Consider the following 18,942-nt stretch of genomic DNA (forward strand, 5'->3'; position numbering starts at 1 on the left):
TTACGAATGTCGTGATCAATTGACTGAACTGCTCTTTTTGGAATTAAATGCAGTGCAATGCTAGGGTCAGACTGTCATCTGCCTGCAGAAAGTTGGCCAAGTCGATGGTTCTGTTGGGTTGTGAATGCACTCAAACTAACAACTGGGCATTGTGTTGAGCTGTAATGTATGCTCATACTAGCAACAAATGTCGGGTCTGAGTCATTTTTTTAAATTGGTATCCAGTCATCATAGAAAATTTTCTTGTACGTCAAAAATAGAGTTGTAAGCGCACTCAGACTAGCAACTGGACCATCATAAAAATTGTGACAGCAGAAAGTTGGCCAACTTTCTGCTGGCCATTGGTAGTCTGATCCTAGCATTGTATATTGTTCAAGTGTCACAATATATAAATGATCTGTGCTGTGTTTGTTGCTTAATGGTGCAAAACAGTCTCTCCATTCTGTTCTAATTTAATCTGTCCATTTTGTTGTCTCTTGATGTTATGCAACTAACTTGTGGTATATAGCTTTATACTTCACATGAACATCAACAATAAGTATGTGTATCATTGTAGTGAATTGTAATGATCAATTAGAGATGTGAGTGTTCAGCCAGAGCCTGAGACTTAAAATAGGACCTCAGATTTAGACACACAGAAAAAATTTATACAATGTACACTATTTCCATAATTAATTTGAGAATGTCGGAACATTTGTTTTCCACAAATCTTTGCTAAAACTATAAATTACATAAAAAATCTTCTTCACACATCCATCGAAAGAACAGCCAGTCATTGTCAAATTGAATATTGGAGACATGATTCAACTTAAAACAGTAATGAGTTAATCTGTCCGTCATCCTTAATATATTTTTTAATAATATAAATTTATAAATATTGGGAAATGAAATTATTTGCTTGTGATTCTTAAGGGCATTTAATTCAAGGTATAATTTTTACATTTTACAAACAAAACAATTTTTTTATTTTTTGTTCATTATACAACTTTGAGACTTTGACTTCAGTTTATGTTTCTATTACCATTTTGATCTGAGGCTTTAAAAGCAGCCCCCCATCAGGCATAGAATTAACCTGAGAAGGGTTGTTCCAAGTTGCCAGCAGGGTTTCTGCCATAGGGTAAAATGGGTATGGTGCCATACCCAAATCTTTTGGCAGAATCTTTTTTTTTACGGTAACCTTTTGACAAAATTAATTACTCTTATCATTAATGTATGATTTTCTTAACCCTAACCCTAAACGTAACCCATTTTCTTTCTGGGGGAGGCTCCCCATACCCCCTGCTGACTGTGGTTGCATTTAATTCCATAGTGCCATACTCAAAAATTTCTTTCTGGCAGAAACACTGGCCAGAAATTTACCACATGGCAATGAAGTAGAGAATGACACTTTGTTCTCACCCACAATTGATTAAATAAAAACACAACCATATATAATTTGAACATTTGTATTTTGTTTAAATAGAAGTATTAATACAATAAGAACAGTGATAAATGAATACACTTTTAGTGAGTCGGTGAAGGATTTTAATTTTTTTTTTTAAATGAATAGAAATTGTAAACATGATAAATTTGTTGTAACCTTTAGTTCTCTATTTTGACACCCCATTTCAACACACATTTTCATCATCGTTCATACTTGTCCTATATGTACAGATCATGCCTTTACTGTACCTAGATTTTCTATCACAAAATGGAGGATAGAGCATTTCAGTCATTTGTACAGTTATTTGGAATAAAATGTTGGTTTCTGAAGTTTGATACATAAGCACAGAATGTTGGTTTGTATGATATTGATAGACATGAACATCTGATGACTTGGTTATTAATGTGTGATCTTGATAGTGCATGATGAATTAGATATTAATGTGTGATCTTGATAGTGTATGATCTAGTTTGACATAGTGAAGATTTTGATACGGGATTATTAACAGCTTCATGTACAGAATATTGGAGTGTATAATATTGATAGTGCATGATGAATTAGTTATTAATGTGTGATCTTGATAGTGTATGATCTAGTTTGACATAGTGAAGATTTTGATACGGGATTATTAACAGCTTCATGTACAGAATATTGGAGTGTATAATATTGATAGTGCATGATGAATTAGTTATTAATGTGTGATCTTGATAGTGTATGATCTAGTTTGACATAGTGAAGATTTTGATAAGGGATTATTAACAGCTTCATGCACAGAATATTGGAGTGTATAATATTGATAGTGCATGATGAATTAGTTATTAATGTGTGATCTTGATAGTGTATGATCTAGTTTGACATAGTGAAGATTTGATAGGGATTACTAATGGCTTCATGCACAGAATATTGGAGTGTATAATATTGATAGTGCATGAACATTAGATGTTTATTAGTGTATGATGACTAGTTACAATGTGTGATGTTGATAGTGTATGATGACCTAGTTTGACAAAGAGAAGATTTGGATAGTGGTTGATAATGGCTTCATGCACAGAATATTGGAGTGTATGATATTGATAGTGCATGAACATTAAATGTTGACGGTGCATGACTCAGTTATGAATGTGTGATGTTGATGGTGTATATTGACCTAGTTATTAACATGATGGTGTATAATGACCTTGTTATTAACATGATGGTGTATAATGACCTTGTTATTAACATGATGGTGTATAATGACCTAGTTATTAACATGATGGTGTATAATGACCTAGTTATTAACATGATGGTGTATAATGACCTAGTTATTAACATGATGGTGTATAATGACCTTGTTATTAACATGATGGTGTATAATGACCTAGTTATTAACATGATGGTGTATAATGACCTAGTTATTAACATGATGGTGCATGATGACCCGATTTTTAACATGTAGTTTTGATATTGTATGATGGCCTTGTTATGAATGTGTGATGTTGACATTGTAAAATTCCCTGGTTATAAAATTAATATATGATGTTGATCAATGCTGCATGATTTCCTTTGTAAAGTGTTGTTCCATGTTATTTATATATTTATGTAGACAACAAATCAATGAGTCATTTGATGGAAACATTCCTGAAGTTTGAAATAAAACAGTTTTGCATGGTATCAGAGACCTGCATTAGTAATAGACTGGTTTTCAGTACATAGTTATCTAGTAAAAAGGGGCCATTCAACAATTACATAATGATCTAGGGGGATATCATGAGATGCATTATAAAACATTACAGGTAGACAGAGGGGTTATTTGTCAACAGTTAAGTAAATCGAATTATTATTTATAAAGTATTATTATGACAGGGAAATTTGGAAGAATGGTATTAACAAATGTTACATAATTTTAAAGTGGGAGTGACCATAGCGTTGCATGGGTAATGCTAAATTGTGAATTACGTAACTATTGAAAGGCTCCAGACATATCAGATCTTCTTTTTTGTCTGACAAGTGAATCATGACAGTGACAGAACAAGACGACACCACAATAAGACTCCATAATTCTTAAACCACCAAAAATACAAATGATGTATTTGACACTACAAGAGTTTGCAAATTGTTTTAATCTATTTTCAGCATTGTGATAGTTCCCATATCTGAATTGTTTTAACATATTATATTGTATATGCCAATAGTGAACATATGTGTAAACTTATCATATTCTGTTTAATTATTTATTATCCTTTTTCCTCGACTTTTAGTCCTTAACCACTGAAGTATTACATATTTAAACATGACACGAACTTTATTGCATGTGCTTGAATGTTCTTGTATAGTTGTTTTTTGTATTTGTATGTGTGTTTTGAGCATCATCTCTTTATGTAACTATACTAAATTATAGATCTCTCCATCACATACCCAAAACAAGGTGTGTGAATAATCATTAAAAATGGGATTTCATTCTTAAATGAATAACCCCACTACATCTCTAAGTTTTTTTTATGTGTTTTGTTTTAAAGTTCTAAAATGGCTAAGCATATTCATCACTTACTAGTTGTGTATGGTTTACTGTATAATATTACAATGTGTTCAGGGTAAAGTTGTCATTGTCACAAACTGAAATTTAACCCTAGGACAAATTGCTGTTGTGACTTTAGTGTAGCTCAGCTGCAAAACACTTTCTGAGGTCATTGTAGCTCAGTTACACTTAATTTTCCTATTACAAGCTTTGTTAGAGAATTTTAAAAATAGTTGGTGAATTTTATTTTCATTTGGCAAAATAATTTCTTGTAATAATTGACATTTTGTTAAAATATAACTGGGTTTTTGCCATTTTTGGAAGTATAATAGATAATATGGTGAAATGTTATGCTCGCCCCGAGCTAGCCCTGTTTTATCTCAGTGGCAGACTTTCAACGGTTTTATTTGAACATGCAGTCAATTCCCTGTTATGGATACATAGGGTTAGGGTTATTCCCATTATTGCAAGTGCCCCATGATGATATTTTAAATGCTTTAGTATGTGTTGTTTAGGGGTGGGCCGTAGTCCAGTGGTAAAGCACCTGCTTGATGCGCGGTTGGTCTGGGATCGATCTCTGTCATTGGGCCTGTTGGGCTATTTCCTGTTCCAGCCAGTGGTATGTACTATCCTGTTTGAGGGGTAGTGCATATAAAAGATCCCTTGTTACTAATGGAAAAATGTAGGTTTCCCTTAAGATTTTGTCAAAATTACTAAATGTTTAACGTCCAATAGACCATGATTAATAAATCAATGTGCTCTAGTGGTGCTGTTAAACAAAACAAACTTTATTTGCTGTTTGTCTGAGAAAGTGAATACAAATGATTCCTCGCTGCCATTTAGTGTATGTAGTGACAGCATGTCCATTCTTGAACACATTGTATATAATTTGACATTCACCACATATTTTTGACACCTTGCTCAGGGCTAGCTCTGCCACTTGCCATATTCACCAATTGTGAATTTTAGGAACAATTGGTGAAGTTTATTTTAATTTGGCGAAAAAAATTAATGTATTAATTGGTGTTTTGTTGGAAAATAACTGGGTTTTGTATTTTTTTAGATAATTTGGCGAAATGCTTTGCTCACCCAGAGCTAGCCCTGTTGCTGTTAACTTGCTAATTTAAATAAAATTTTGCGATTACTATCTTAGTGAAAGTGTGTTTGAACTTGAAAATCTAAAACATCTGAAAATAATTACTGTTTTGTATTAGGCATCTTGATTGGTTAAAATGCTACCACGTGATCTAAAAAACCAATGTTCATTCTTCCATGAACGTGAAAACTGCACTTTTTCGGTAAACAAGGGAATCCCCGAGGATTCCATCATTTCTATTTTTATCCCAATTTCATCTGCACTGTGAATGAAGGTGACAATTCAGTCTTTAAACGACTCCGGTTTTGAACTGGTGTATATGACAGGCCACAAAAACGAAGCTTCTATTAGAAGTTATAGTAGGGAATGCTCAACAAATTAAAAGAGAGACATGACACAGCTCTATCACATGTGACAAAAACACCAAATCGACAACTTACACAGGTGAAAACACATACTCCTTCGTGCACAATTCCGCGACCTGTCCTTTCCGATAATAATATCACACAATCACAAACTTCCTCTGAAATCCACACACACAGTAACACTGAAACCACTTTATCCCTTTCAAGTCAGTCTTCGCATTCACTTTTACTAATTAAACTTTAATTAAAATTTATAAAACCTAAATCATTATAATGAATCGGAGATTTGACGGGGAAAAAAACAAATGTAACTTTCTAAGGGAATTCCCTTATTTGTGTATTGATACAGTTGTAAATCATTGTGGAATAGAGTGTGATTGGGTTTTTTAATATAGTTTTGTATTTGGAATTATAAGAATTGAACGTCATATTTTTGATGTTCATGTGATGATAAACACCAAAACCGTTTTACACACTGTATGAATGGCGTAGTGCGTTGGCGCGAAGCCGTTCATACATAAGTGTGTAAAATATAACGTTCAATTCTTAAATGAACTTGCTGCCCAGTGTTTGTATTTCCACACCCATAAACCAGCATTTAATTTTGTTTGGCCATATTATATATTGTAGTATATTGGGTTTTTGTATACATATTCAGTATGTGTGTATTTGATTATTTAAGTATTTTCTTTTCTCTACCTCCAAAAGAATATTAGTTATATTCTCTCCCAACGTTCAGCATACCTCATAAACCATAGAATCAAACAACATATAACAATTGTGTAGTTTAGAATTTTACTGGGATGTCATACTCTTTTTTTTTTTTTTTAACTTCTATGTTCTAATTAATAGAAACTTCAGTGTTAATTCCAGTCAGATATATAAAAGTCTGTGGCATGTGCTGTCATGTTTGTGGAATAGAGCAAATAAATGAGTCCTTTCTGTATTCATTCAGAAGAGGATCTAGCTGTTAGTAAATCACTTGTCTGACGAGCTCATGTTGAAATCCCTCTGTGGACCCATTTTCTGATATTTTCCTCTGTGCAACATGGCTGGTATATTAAAGGTTGTGGTATGTGTTGTCTTGTCTGTGGGAGGGAAGCAAGGAAATGTTTTATTTAACGACACATTCAACACATTTTTATTTTATGGTTATATGGCGTTGGACATATGGTTAAGGACCACACAGATATTGAGAGAGGAAACCCGCTGTCGCCACTTCATGGGCTACTCTTCGATTAGCAGCAAGGGATTTTTTTATATGCACCATTTCACGGCCTTTGTTACACCAGTTGTGGAGCACTGGCTGGAATGAAAAATAGCCCAATGGGCCCACTGACGAGAATCGATCCTAGATCGATCGCACATGAGGTGAGCGCTGTACCACTGAGCTATGTCCCGCCCCTGTCTGGGGAAAATGCATATTAAAAATTCCTTGCTGCTAATGGAAAAATGTAGCAGTTTTTTTCTGACGCTAGTGGTGTTGTTAAAGAAAACAAACTTTCAACCTTCCTGTTATTCAGTACCAACAAGCCAGTCTGTCGCTCAACTGTAGGATGTTCACTTGAGGTGTGAAGGGATGTAGGATCAATTGCCATTGGTTACCGGTACCTACCACACAGTAACATTTCGAACACTTTAGATCAAATCCAATCTACTTTGTGATATTTATTTTATATAAAACTGAAATCTGATCAAAAGCTGAGAAATTAAATGCCTGCACTTCACAGTCTTGGACAGAATTCTTTATGGAAGTCAGAGGTGGTGTCCACAACAGGCATGCTTGAACAGTTCTCTGATGGTTAAAAAGTTAAAGTTTGTCTTGTTTAATGACACCACTAGAGCACGTTGATATATTAATCATCAGCTATCATTTGTAATTTAGACCGTTTTAGAGAGAAAACACACATTTTTATATTAGGATCTTTTATATGCACCATCCCACAAGACAGGATAGCACATACCATGTCCTATAATATACCTGTCATGGTGCACTGGCTGTAATGAGAGATAGACTAATGGGCCCACTGATGGGAAACGATCCCAGACTGACCGTGTTTTACCACTTGGCTATGTCCTGCTTCATTCTCTCCCATTGTATTGCTGATTTTCCTGATGATATCCAATTTGTTTAACCCAAACTGTTTTGGGGTTGTTGTTTTTTATTCGGCACTATGACCATACATACTGTTTTGCATATGTAAAAACTCCAGAAAATGTGTTCACATCCATACCAATCACATTTGTATCGTTCATTCCAACACCTCATACCTCAAAGCACTTTGCTGCATGTCTTGTTTAAGTTCTCTGTGTGATATTTAATGTAAAAGGTTGTGACAGACTAAAAAACTGAGAATGGTTAAAGCTGCATTATGTGTTATTTAACTAAAAGCCGCATTTACATATTTGAGAACAGTAAAAGCTGTATTATGTGTTTGAGAATTGTTAAAGTGCCTATGTGTTTAAGAAATGTTAAGTTATCGTATATTATTTTGAAAAATGCAAAAGCTGTTTGAGAACAGTCAGTTACGTTTTGTTTGAGAGTTGTACTACATGTTCGAGAATTGTAAAACTGTTTTAAGTGTAAAAGCTGCATTATATGTTTGAGAAACTGTAAAAGCTTTTGTGGATTTAACAGTTATCAAAGCTCTTGGGAACTGTGTATGTTTAAGAAGTGGTGCTATGTATTGGTAAATGTGAAAGTTATTGAGAACTAAAAGCTGTCAAGTGTTACATGTAACAGCTGTTGTTTGAGAACTGTAAATGTTGTGTGAGATAACTGTAAATGTTGTGTGAAAGAACTGTAAATGTCATTGTACTTGACAACTGTAAGGCCTGCTTTCCATTAATGCAAGTTTAATAATATAGTGCATATACAGTGAAACATCTCAAAACCGGACCCTCTGTAAACTGGAATTCCCTCAAAACCGGACCCTCTGTAAACTGGAATTCCCTCAAAACTGGACATCTTTCACGGTCTTTTTTAAAAATCATTAAAGAACTTAACCTCTCTAGGCCGGATACCTCTTAAAACCGGACATTTTACTTGGTCCCGAGGGTGTCCGGTTTAGAGGGGTTTCACTGTACACAGTACCATTTCTGTATATGCGTTTCCGTACAGTGACGACATAATGCCAAGTGTTTACTAGCAGCTTAAAAGTTTACTTCGATGATATCAAAATTTGTATAGTAATCTGCTTACAAAAACATATTGAAATGTGCATTTCTGCATTAAGAAACACATACAGAATTGTGTTTATAAAAAGTGGGCCCAACAGCTGTTAAGTGTTTGAGAACTGTAAAACGTGTTGTTCTGCTGTCTTTGAGAACAGGAAGAGCTGTGTTACATGTTTCAGAATGAGATCTCTCCGAAGTATTGTATTTAGTTTGAGAGATTTTTCATACATTTTGTAGTATACTGCTAGTCTGATCTGAAAATGTCTGCCCGACGCATATTGTCTTGTAGCATTCATATCTATATAAAGATTTTCATACCTGTCAAATAAATTTATCAAAATAAACTTGTTCTTGTTATCAATAGTCTACTTGCTTTGACACCATAAAATGTGTCGATTCGGTCTTAAAGTGGAACATTTCTTCTTTGGCATGGATTTCTAAATTGTTTTTAAAAATGTGTTCAAGACGCCTCAGCACATTTTATGCTATGGTCATGTGTGTTATGTATGGTTATGTTGACACTTGGTTTAGAGATAACTAGCTACCACCACATAAGCTACTTGTACGACAAAAAAAAAAAAGCCATCAGCAATGGCTCCTTTGTATGTACTTTCCCGTAGAAAGGAAAATACATTCTGGTATCGGGAACCAGTCATGGGACACAAGTCATGTAGTCATCAGAGGAAACCCGTTACATTTTTTCCTAATGCAGCAAAGGATCTTTTATATAAATTTTTCCAGACAGGAAAGCACATATCACGGTCTTTGACCGGTTGCAGTGCACTGGTTGGAATGAGAAAAAACCCCAATCATTTGAATGGATCCACTGAGGTGGTTCGATCCTGCAACGCAAACACTTCAAGTGAGCACTCAACTGACTGAGCTAACGCCCGTCCCCTCATCCATCCAGAGCCCAGCAAAGGTAATTGATTCTGCAATCCGCTTCTCCTTGGGTAAGCATGTTATTTTGTTACCACCAATCGGCTTGAAGTCCATTCTTAATTAATTGAGGATGTTATAAAATAAGTATGTGTACATGTACTAATCTATCCTGGGGCAAGTCACCATTTAGCAAACAAGGGCTGGCTGAACTTAGGCCTATGTTATGCAGCCACAAAAGGGAGCATCAAAAAGTGGTCTTTTAAAACAGGTGGCTGCTTAATACAAGTCAGTTTATACTAGATTAGATGATCTGAGAGAAAGAAAAAAAGTTTCTTTTTGGAAATAATTTCAGTTTGATGCAAAAGGAAAAGTAAAAGTGTTTTGGAAATAAAAAATAAACATTTTGTGTGCAAGCTACAAAACAATCGACTCAGAAATAAATAATTTGTAGTAAATTCCATTGTATGAAAAAAAGGCATACCACTTTGGGACAGACTATAAGTATGTCTTTTTAGTAATTTTCAATTACTTTTACTAAAAAGGCTTTTTCTGCAAGCATTAGCATAATTACATTTTAGAATAAATTACTGTTTTCTCCTTGTATTATTTCAGTTTCTTTTTTTCCATTACAAAACTCAAAATTCCATGATTTTTCAGGCCTGGAAAATGGCATTTGCAAATCCCATGACTTTCCAGGATTTTCATGACCCATATGAGGCCCAGGGCACAATACTTTCTCTTTGTGTGTCTGTAACTTTAAATTTAGACAAACTGCCAATCAGTTATGTGCTGAACCATTACATGTTCCGAGGGCTGGATGTAGCCCAGTGTCCAAGCCCTCAATTGATGCACAGTCTACAATTGATATCCCTGTTGGGCCATTTCTTGTTCTAGCCACTGCACCACAACTTTTATATTAAGGGCTGTGGTATGTGCTGTCCAGTCTATGGGGTAGTGCAATATAAAAGATCCCTTGTTACTAATAGAAAAAATTTAGCAGGTTTCCTAAGACTTTATATTACCAAATGGTTGACATCCAATAGTTGATGATTAACATAAAGCATTGTGCTCTAGTGGTGTTGTTAAACAATTTATTTTTTTAACTTTATTATATTCTAAAAGTTGCTTTACTAAGTAAATGTATTACAAAAACTGTTCTTTAATAATATGCAACAAAATAGTTTTATTTTATATTTTATTTTGTTTAAATGTACAGTATCAGATGGAAACACTCAAGTTTGACGTTACTGATCAAGTTATGCTAATATAATTCACTTAACCGAGAAATAGGCGACCAAACCAAAAATTATGTGCACAAAGTTCTGGTCAGCCAAGATGTTTAAATATTGTTTCCTGGAATCATTTTGAAACCGAGTGAATAATCTAGCGAAGTCAGTTTGCAGGTAATGGTTCAAAGCATATTTCATACTGCAACTACTACTTCTGACCATACTGATTACGAATATTAAAGGATGCAAGATTTTATTTGCCACTTAAAACGAGATATTAGCGTTTAAAGTTCATAAAGAGGAAATGACAGGCACAGCCATCCATAGACGTTCAACGTAAATTCCTTTGCTTTAGAATGGCCTAAAAAAATAGTTCATCCTATAAAAAATGTAATCTACATGCTTTTCACTATATTTGGACCAAATGAATCGCTTTGAACCGAAAGTGCATAATTTGGGCTAATAACGTCGCTTAACAACTACGCTAATCTAGCTTGGAGTTTAAAGTCTTCATCACAGGTGTGATGGGTTGTAGGATTGATTCCTCTTAGTGGACCCAGTGGTTTTTCTCCATCAAAACCAGTGCTTATGGCAAGGGCTGTCCTGTCTGTGGGAAAGTACATATAAAAGATCCCATGCTGTTTCTGAAAAAAATGTAGTGGGTTTCACTCTTAGTTACATGTCACAAAGACATCCAACAGCTGTCTATGGGGGAAGTGCAATGCTGCGTACATAAAATTAACTTTGTACAGACCACATTAAATGTTATATCAACATTTCCTCCAACCAAAGCAATCTACTTATATGCATTCAACATGATAGTAAAATTCAAAACCAAACCAAACATTTCTCTACTACCGACAAGGACACACTGTCACTTATCAAGCATGTCTAATAAAAACAAAAACTGAAATAATTTTGTGACAATGAGTGTTAATCACTGCATTTTATTAGTATTAAAGATGCACATAACAATCTACTCATTTACATATTTACAACCTAGTAGTCCATGATTCACTACCACAGAGATTACTTGTGAAAACCACTTCATATGATGTGTTAGAGTGTTCGTGTTCAACAGGACAGTCTGTTAAAGGGACACAACAACACTTTAAAGGGACTACCCAGAGTTTACAGTACTGTAAGATGTTTTCAACTAATAAAACAACTAGTATTTCATATTAAATATATTTTTTTGTTTTGAATATTAGTTTCTGTATATTCAAGGTGTTTCTGATTGTCCAAATATCTGTAAGTAGCCCAAACTGAATTTGTTAATACAATAATTTTATTTACACGAGAAAATAAATATTGTGAAATAAAATTAATTTTGACCTAGTGCAAACACTAGATCGATCAGAAATATGTTTAATATACTAATATTTTATTTAGAAAAATGTATTTAACAATTTTGTAATTCCAGTCGTTAAAAAATATCTGTTGGTCAACATTATCTTAACAATCGCTGAAAATTCAGGATAGTGCCTTTAAAGAGAGAAGTATGTAAAAGTCTCAGATGATAATATCTGCCTCCCCAAGGTCCTCGTCTGATGGTAACTGTGATTTTATTTTATCAAGAGGAATAAGTTCAGGATCAACAAGAGGCAAACCGTTCTTCTCCCGACGTTCAATTTCCAAGAACGCTTCTCGAGTTGACCAATTCACCGCCCTGGAAAGAAAAATGGCATGAGTTCGACCTGTACCCCCCCCCCCCCTTTCAATGGTTAGGGTAGTTTTAGGGATAGAGTTAGGGTTAGTCTTTAGAGCCTTTGATATTGAGGGGTACAGGTCGAACTCTTTCCAGAAAATTCACCACTTTAATAATAAACATGTATTTCTCACAGCCAGAGAGGAAAAGATAAAATAACAAGCAGGTAACTATGCATACATAGTTCAGAAACACTTTTCCGTTTCATGCTCTGTGATCATAGGAACCCATCAAAAACAGGTTTTGGGTAACCACAGTAATTATATGACTTTTATTCAGTGATTTTACCCACACACAAACAGAAACGATCGTTTCTGTGTGATCCTTAGGCCTGCAGCTGTAGAAAGAAGAAAAAACAAGTAAAAGACACGCAAGTGACTATATACATACACGGATGAAGCTAAAAGAAAACCCCAAGAGTATCTGTGAGGTACATGATACACCCATCAGGAGTTTGATGAAAAACCATACATATTAATGAATATGTCACAGGTATGATTCAATTCTAATTATGTGAAATGTTCGCAATGGGATGGATGAACAGTTTGTTTTGGACCAACCACCGTCCCAAGTTGTTCCTACATGTGGTTTGATGGTCCTGTATGCAAGATATGATATGGAGAAGGATTTACTGTTATGTGCAGTAGACTGTGAAAAGTAGGTCACAATGACCGTAATAGTACGTGACACACCGCCATGCCAAATTGTTCCTCCATGTGAGGTTTGATGGTCCTGTATGCATCTGTATGCAAGATATGGTCCAGACAAGGATTTACTGTTGTGTAGTAGACTGTGAAAAGTAGGTCACAGTGACCTAGTAATAGTATGCGACATACCACCATCCCAAGTTGTTCCTACATGTAAAGTTTGTTGGTACTGTATGCAAGATATGGTCCAGACAAGGATTTACTGTTATGTACAGTAGACCGTGAAACATAGGTCACAGTGACCTAGTAATAGTACGCAACATACCACCATCCCAAGTTGTTCCTAAATGTGAAGTTTGTTGGTACTGTATGCATCTGTATACAAGATATGGTCCGGACAAGAATTTACTGTTAAGTGCAGTAGACCGTGAAATGTAGGTCACAGTGACCTAGTAATAGTACATGACACACTGCCATCCCAAGTTGTTCCTACGTGTGAGGTTTGATGGTCCTGTATCAAGATATGGTCCGGACAAGAAAAAGTTAACAGATGGACATACGGACAACGTCACACCATAATACAACTCATCATAGATGAGCGTATAATGACAATGTTAATGATTGAGTGAATTTGTTTTAAAATGGTAGATAAAAAAAATTTGTTTTGTTTAACGACACCACTGGAGCACATTGATTAATTAATCACCGGCTATTGGATGTCAAACATTTGGTCATTCTGACTCGTAGTCATCAGAGGAAACCCGCTACATTTTTCCTAATGCAGAAAGGGATCTTTTATATGTACTTTCACAAAGACAGGAAAGCACATACCACGGCCTTTGTCCAGTCGTGGTGCACTGGTTGGAACGAGAAAAAACCCAATCAGCTGAATAGATCCACCAAGGTGGTTCGATCCTGCGATGCAAGCACCACAAGTGAGCACTCAACCGACTGAGCTAAATCAGCAATAATGTAAAATAGAACAGTTTTTTGCTGTCAGTTTATAACTATGCTCATTAAACCCGTATAGCAGATAAAAATGTATTTAATAATTTTCATAAAACAGCTTTATTAAAAAAACGTAGCTAGATTGTCAACTGTTTAATATCAAAGTTTTTGGAAACATGATGTGCACAATGAAAATCAATATCTTACCTGTGGTCGGGCATGTAGGCTATGACAAATCCTCCCCAAACAAGACAAATGGTTATTCCCAAAAACATGGTCATGTTGTGAAAAAAACGATCAAAATCTCGATCAGTCATGTCAAACCCATATGATATCCAATTCTGCAAATAAAAAATTAAACATTTTGTATTAAAAAGTAATAATTATAACAATATTACAAAAATATGTAATAAAAATTTCATGGAAAGATTTTTGCTTGGACCTTGAGTCAGTAAAATAAAATGACAATATCTACATATTTTTAAAACCAGAACATTGTTGACAGCCTTCAAAAAGGTACTTTCGGGTTTCTTCCTGTAGTGTGTGCATTAGTGGTTAATATGTGAAATATTTGCTATCAATTTGGCAAACTAAACATGATCAATGCAGAAATTCTGTGTTTTTATTATAGTTACCTCTGACTTAAAGGAGGGGACAATTAAGGCATTTGGCCTGGTATGCATATTCAACGATATATAATGCACATTATTGCTTAATATCGCCCTAAGCTATACCACCAGACGTCACAAAAACAAAACAATATGACTGCCCCCAGTTAGCAGGGATAATCATGGGTTTTTTTTTTATAAACTCTAAAATTACGCATTTTTCATTTGTTAAAGTGTCAGTATGTGTTGGTGGTCCGGGTATGTATCTTTCCAACACATAAGGCTTTTGTTTGAATTGACCCTACCTTTAAGGTCGACGACAATCACGTTTCACACACTTGTTTTGGCTTCATACACAATAAACACAACATATCTTACCTTAATTTCACTTCAGATGTTTCGTAAATACATGGTTACACATTTTTAATTACAAGGTTTTCTTCAAACACAGTCAGATGCTAATAATTCTCAATTTTTGCTTTTTAAATACCAATTTTGCATTGGATTTTACGGCCGTTCTAAAAACGGAAACATCATGTACCCAGTTTATTGTTGTATAGAGATGACGTCATTGAAATACTGACATCATTCAAATTAAAAATCTGCTATATTATTCAATGCTTTGACACTTTAAAATAAAAACTGGTCTACTTACCATGACCCCTGTCAATACAATTTGGAGAAAAGACAACACAGTTTACAGGTCAGTATGTTTTTTTTGTTTTTTTATAAGTTTACAAATTATTATTTTATGTTTTAAAAGATAACAGAAACAAAATGTGCCCTTCGACAAATATATTGTATCAAAACATTACCATTTGATATGTTATATTTATTATGTACGAAGCCAAAACAAGGATTTGAAGAGTGACTGTCATCGATCTTAAGAGTTAGAGAGCGATTGTAACTGTCTAAATGTCCGTCTAGCTCTTGAATGGTAGAGTGCTCTGCCTAAATACTTAGTAAATGAAGAATAAATAATAAAGGGGCATCTTTAGTTCTTCCCACAGGGAACACCTTTTTTTCATACTGTGGAATTTACTACAAGTTAGTTATTTCTGAGCCAATTTTTTCTAAATTGCACACAAAAATTCCTTTTTTTTTAATTTTAAAAACATCTTTACTTTTCTTCTTACGTCAAACCAAACTAAAATTATTTTTAAAAAATATTTGTGTAGGATGGGACGGACTATAGGTCATTTCACTTTGGGTTCTTTCATCTTGTAACTATAGTCCTTCCCAACATTAATGCACATTGGTTTTTTGTAACCCTATTTATGTATGCAATTTAGAAAACAATCAGCTCAGAAATAAATAACTTGTTACAATGTAGTAAATACCATAGTAAGAAAATGGTATTCTCTGTGCGAAGAACTATAGGTTATTATAGAAAAACAACAAAAATAAATTTGTAACCACATGGGTGAATTAGCCTGAGTACTCTTGACGATAAAGAAACATTTTGACAATTATAATGCCAGTGTTCTCGCTGCTCCATTTAAGCGGGGCGGCCCGCCCTCCTTTATTTTTCTGCGCCCCTCTTTATTTTCCAGCACCCTACTATATTTTCCAGCACCTATCTCCGCCATTTCCAAATGCACACTTTTTTCCCCCACATAAAAAAAACACAAGACTATCAGTCTGTCCACTGGACATCAAAGGAAACAAGCCGCGTTGTATACAAAAAAGCAACCGACGAAACATTTACGATGGTTACACACAACATAATTTAAAGTATTTTTAAACGCCTCTATTTTGTCCTATACCGTTATCCATTTGTATGTTTAATACAAATCAATAAAATTATATTTTATTTTGAGCAATTAAAAGTTAAATGTTTATGGATTCGGCAATCTCCGACTGAAAAAAACATCACTTATTTTTGCCAAATTTGTCATGTGATCAGAAGGCACTCTATCTTTTGTTTCCACTAACTATCGTCTGATATTTTGTCCTCAGTTACAGATATAATTGATTGTAACTAACGATTTTTACTTTCTGTCATTCTATTTATTCAGCAGTTCTTATAACATATTGTAAACTTCATTTGGGGGGGGGGGGGGGTATCACCGCTTATAAAATCAACGGAAGTGGTAGTGTTTGGCATTAAAATCATTCATCTTGGGTGCCAAATAATATATACACCGCCACTACAAAAACAAAACTACTTTTTATTACTTGGCAATAATATTTTATCACAGCGATCGATTCATGCGATGAAGATGGGAATAACAAAACAAAAATTCAACATTAGGGGATTACACAAATGTCTTTTTTGTTTTTCGTATATCTTGAAATCTTTATTAAAATAATATTAAACCTTTGATCGGTTCAGCAAAACTGGAACTGCCAGTGAATTAATGAATATCAGACCGATAACATCTTCGGTTCGGTCAACTTGTATTTCGTATAAACTTTTTGTAATCAAAATAAGGAGTATGTATTTCCACAAAGTCTATCAACACACAACAACATGGTAACCACCAAGCTTCCCCACTCCCCCCACCATTAATTTTATTTTTAAATTATTATTTTTTGCTTTTAGTTTTTTTTTTTGAAGGGTGTGGTGCTGTGCGGCCGCCCTCCTTTAATTTTCACCCAGCGAGAACACTGAACGCTCTCTAACAATCAGAGACCAATCTATATAAATTCCAAATGATAGTAAAAAATTCCTGCTCTAATACAACAAGAATCCTAAGTTTGACATTAAATATCTTTACATCAATCATTTTCGAGCTCCCAAATAAAAAATATTTCAAATATTAATTACTAACACACTAGAGGAAGAAACCCAACTGAATCCCCAAGTCAATAATGTTCTGGTTAAATATGTAGTTGATGATTGGTTTCTTTCTGTAGTGTGTGTATTAAGGTCGATGACAGTCACTTTTCACACCATTGTTTTGGCTTCATATGCAACAAATAAAACATATCCAATGGTAATGTTTTTATATATTTGACAAAAGGTACTTTTTATTTTGTTCATCTTTTAAAACTTAATATTTAGAATTATAAAAATTTAAAATATACCGACCTATAAACAGCGTTGTCTGCTTGTTATAGAATTTTGACAGGGGTCAAGGTTAGTAGACCAGTTTTTATTTTAATGTAGCGAAGCATTATATAATTAGTGATTTCCCTAGAAATTTGGCATGGTAGACCAAACATGTTTGGGACATTTTCACCATTTTCAGGGCACTTGTTTTTCATTAAAAATATACAAAAATGAATTGAAATAAACATTAATGTAATTTATGTCCTTGCTTTAATAAATGAATGGCAAAAGATATAAAAGGCATATTTTATTAATTAATAATACCTTTTTGGGTGTTTTATAAAGGCAATTTTAGAATTAATTAGTGAAAAAGGCTCGTTTAATCTCAGGGAAGCATGGTGCTGAATAAGGCAAGATGGCGCTAGACTATTGAGGCATGGTGCTGCACCATGCTAAAACAAGCTAGGGAAAACACTAATAATAATATAGCTAATTTTGATTTTGAATGATGTCAGTATTCCAATGACGCCACTTTGCATCTCCTTACAATAACCATAAACTGGGTACATGACGTTTCCGGTTTAAGAACGCTGGACAAAATTCAAAATTGCTTTTGAAATGTTTTTGTTTGAGTATTACTAATGCACCTGAATTTGTTTGAAGAAAATCTTGTGATTAAAAATTGTACCTTTTACGAAATATGAATTTCAAGTGAAATTACGGTAAGATATGTTATGTTGTGTACGAAGCCAAAACAATGGTGCAAAAAGTGACTGTTGTCGAACTTAATCATGATTAATGTATTAATTTCTTTAAATCAAGGAACTCGTAAATGATCGATGTAAAGGTATTTCATGTCAAACATAGGTCTACCGTTTGGTAGGCAGAGACTGCACAAAATTTATATATAGATAAAAGAGTGGTCTCAGACGGTTAGATTTAGCATTATAACTGTCCAAATATCGTCTACCTCGGGCTGTGGGCAAAGGGACCTCTTTAGGGGGTAAAATTACATGGGGCGAACATGAATAAGGGCAAAACCAACTGTTACCCTCAACTTTAAGTTCATATTAATGACATAGGCTGCAAATTGCATGCCATACCTTGCTGGCATCGGGATCCTTGTCGGCAAAATGTTCTTCTAATTGTTTTAACTGATCCGACTTTTGCATTGGTTCAACAGACACAGAGATGTCCTTGTTTTTCTTTGACGTTGATATACAACAAATTTGCTGCATGTTTGGGCAACGTCTCGTAGACATTAATGCAAATGTACGACCTTGTCGGGCAACTGCCCTCAGTAATGTCGCCATTTTGTTCTATTTCAGTATTTCTTCTGTATTCTCCGCCACTGTGATGGAGATCCACAT

The 18,942-nt window shown here is 34.5% G+C and overlaps 1 protein-coding gene across 1 annotated transcript; it reads right to left on the reverse strand.

Annotated features, from left to right (window-relative positions):
- Positions 1-11,873: 11,873 nt before the first annotated feature.
- On the reverse strand, positions 11,874-18,901 carry LOC121369498 (NADH dehydrogenase [ubiquinone] 1 beta subcomplex subunit 11, mitochondrial-like). Its single transcript, XM_041494605.1, has 3 exons — positions 18,676-18,901; positions 14,177-14,310; positions 11,874-12,335 (listed from the first exon to the last, which is right to left on the reverse strand). Exons 1-3 carry the CDS (start codon positions 18,883-18,885, stop codon positions 12,179-12,181), a joined length of 501 nt encoding a protein of 166 aa, XP_041350539.1. The 5' UTR covers positions 18,886-18,901; the 3' UTR covers positions 11,874-12,178.
- Between the last annotated feature and the right edge of the window lie 41 nt (positions 18,902-18,942).

Source organism: Gigantopelta aegis, chromosome 3, assembly GCF_016097555.1.
Source record: "Gigantopelta aegis isolate Gae_Host chromosome 3, Gae_host_genome, whole genome shotgun sequence".
NCBI classification, from domain to species: domain Eukaryota; kingdom Metazoa; phylum Mollusca; class Gastropoda; order Neomphalida; family Peltospiridae; genus Gigantopelta; species Gigantopelta aegis.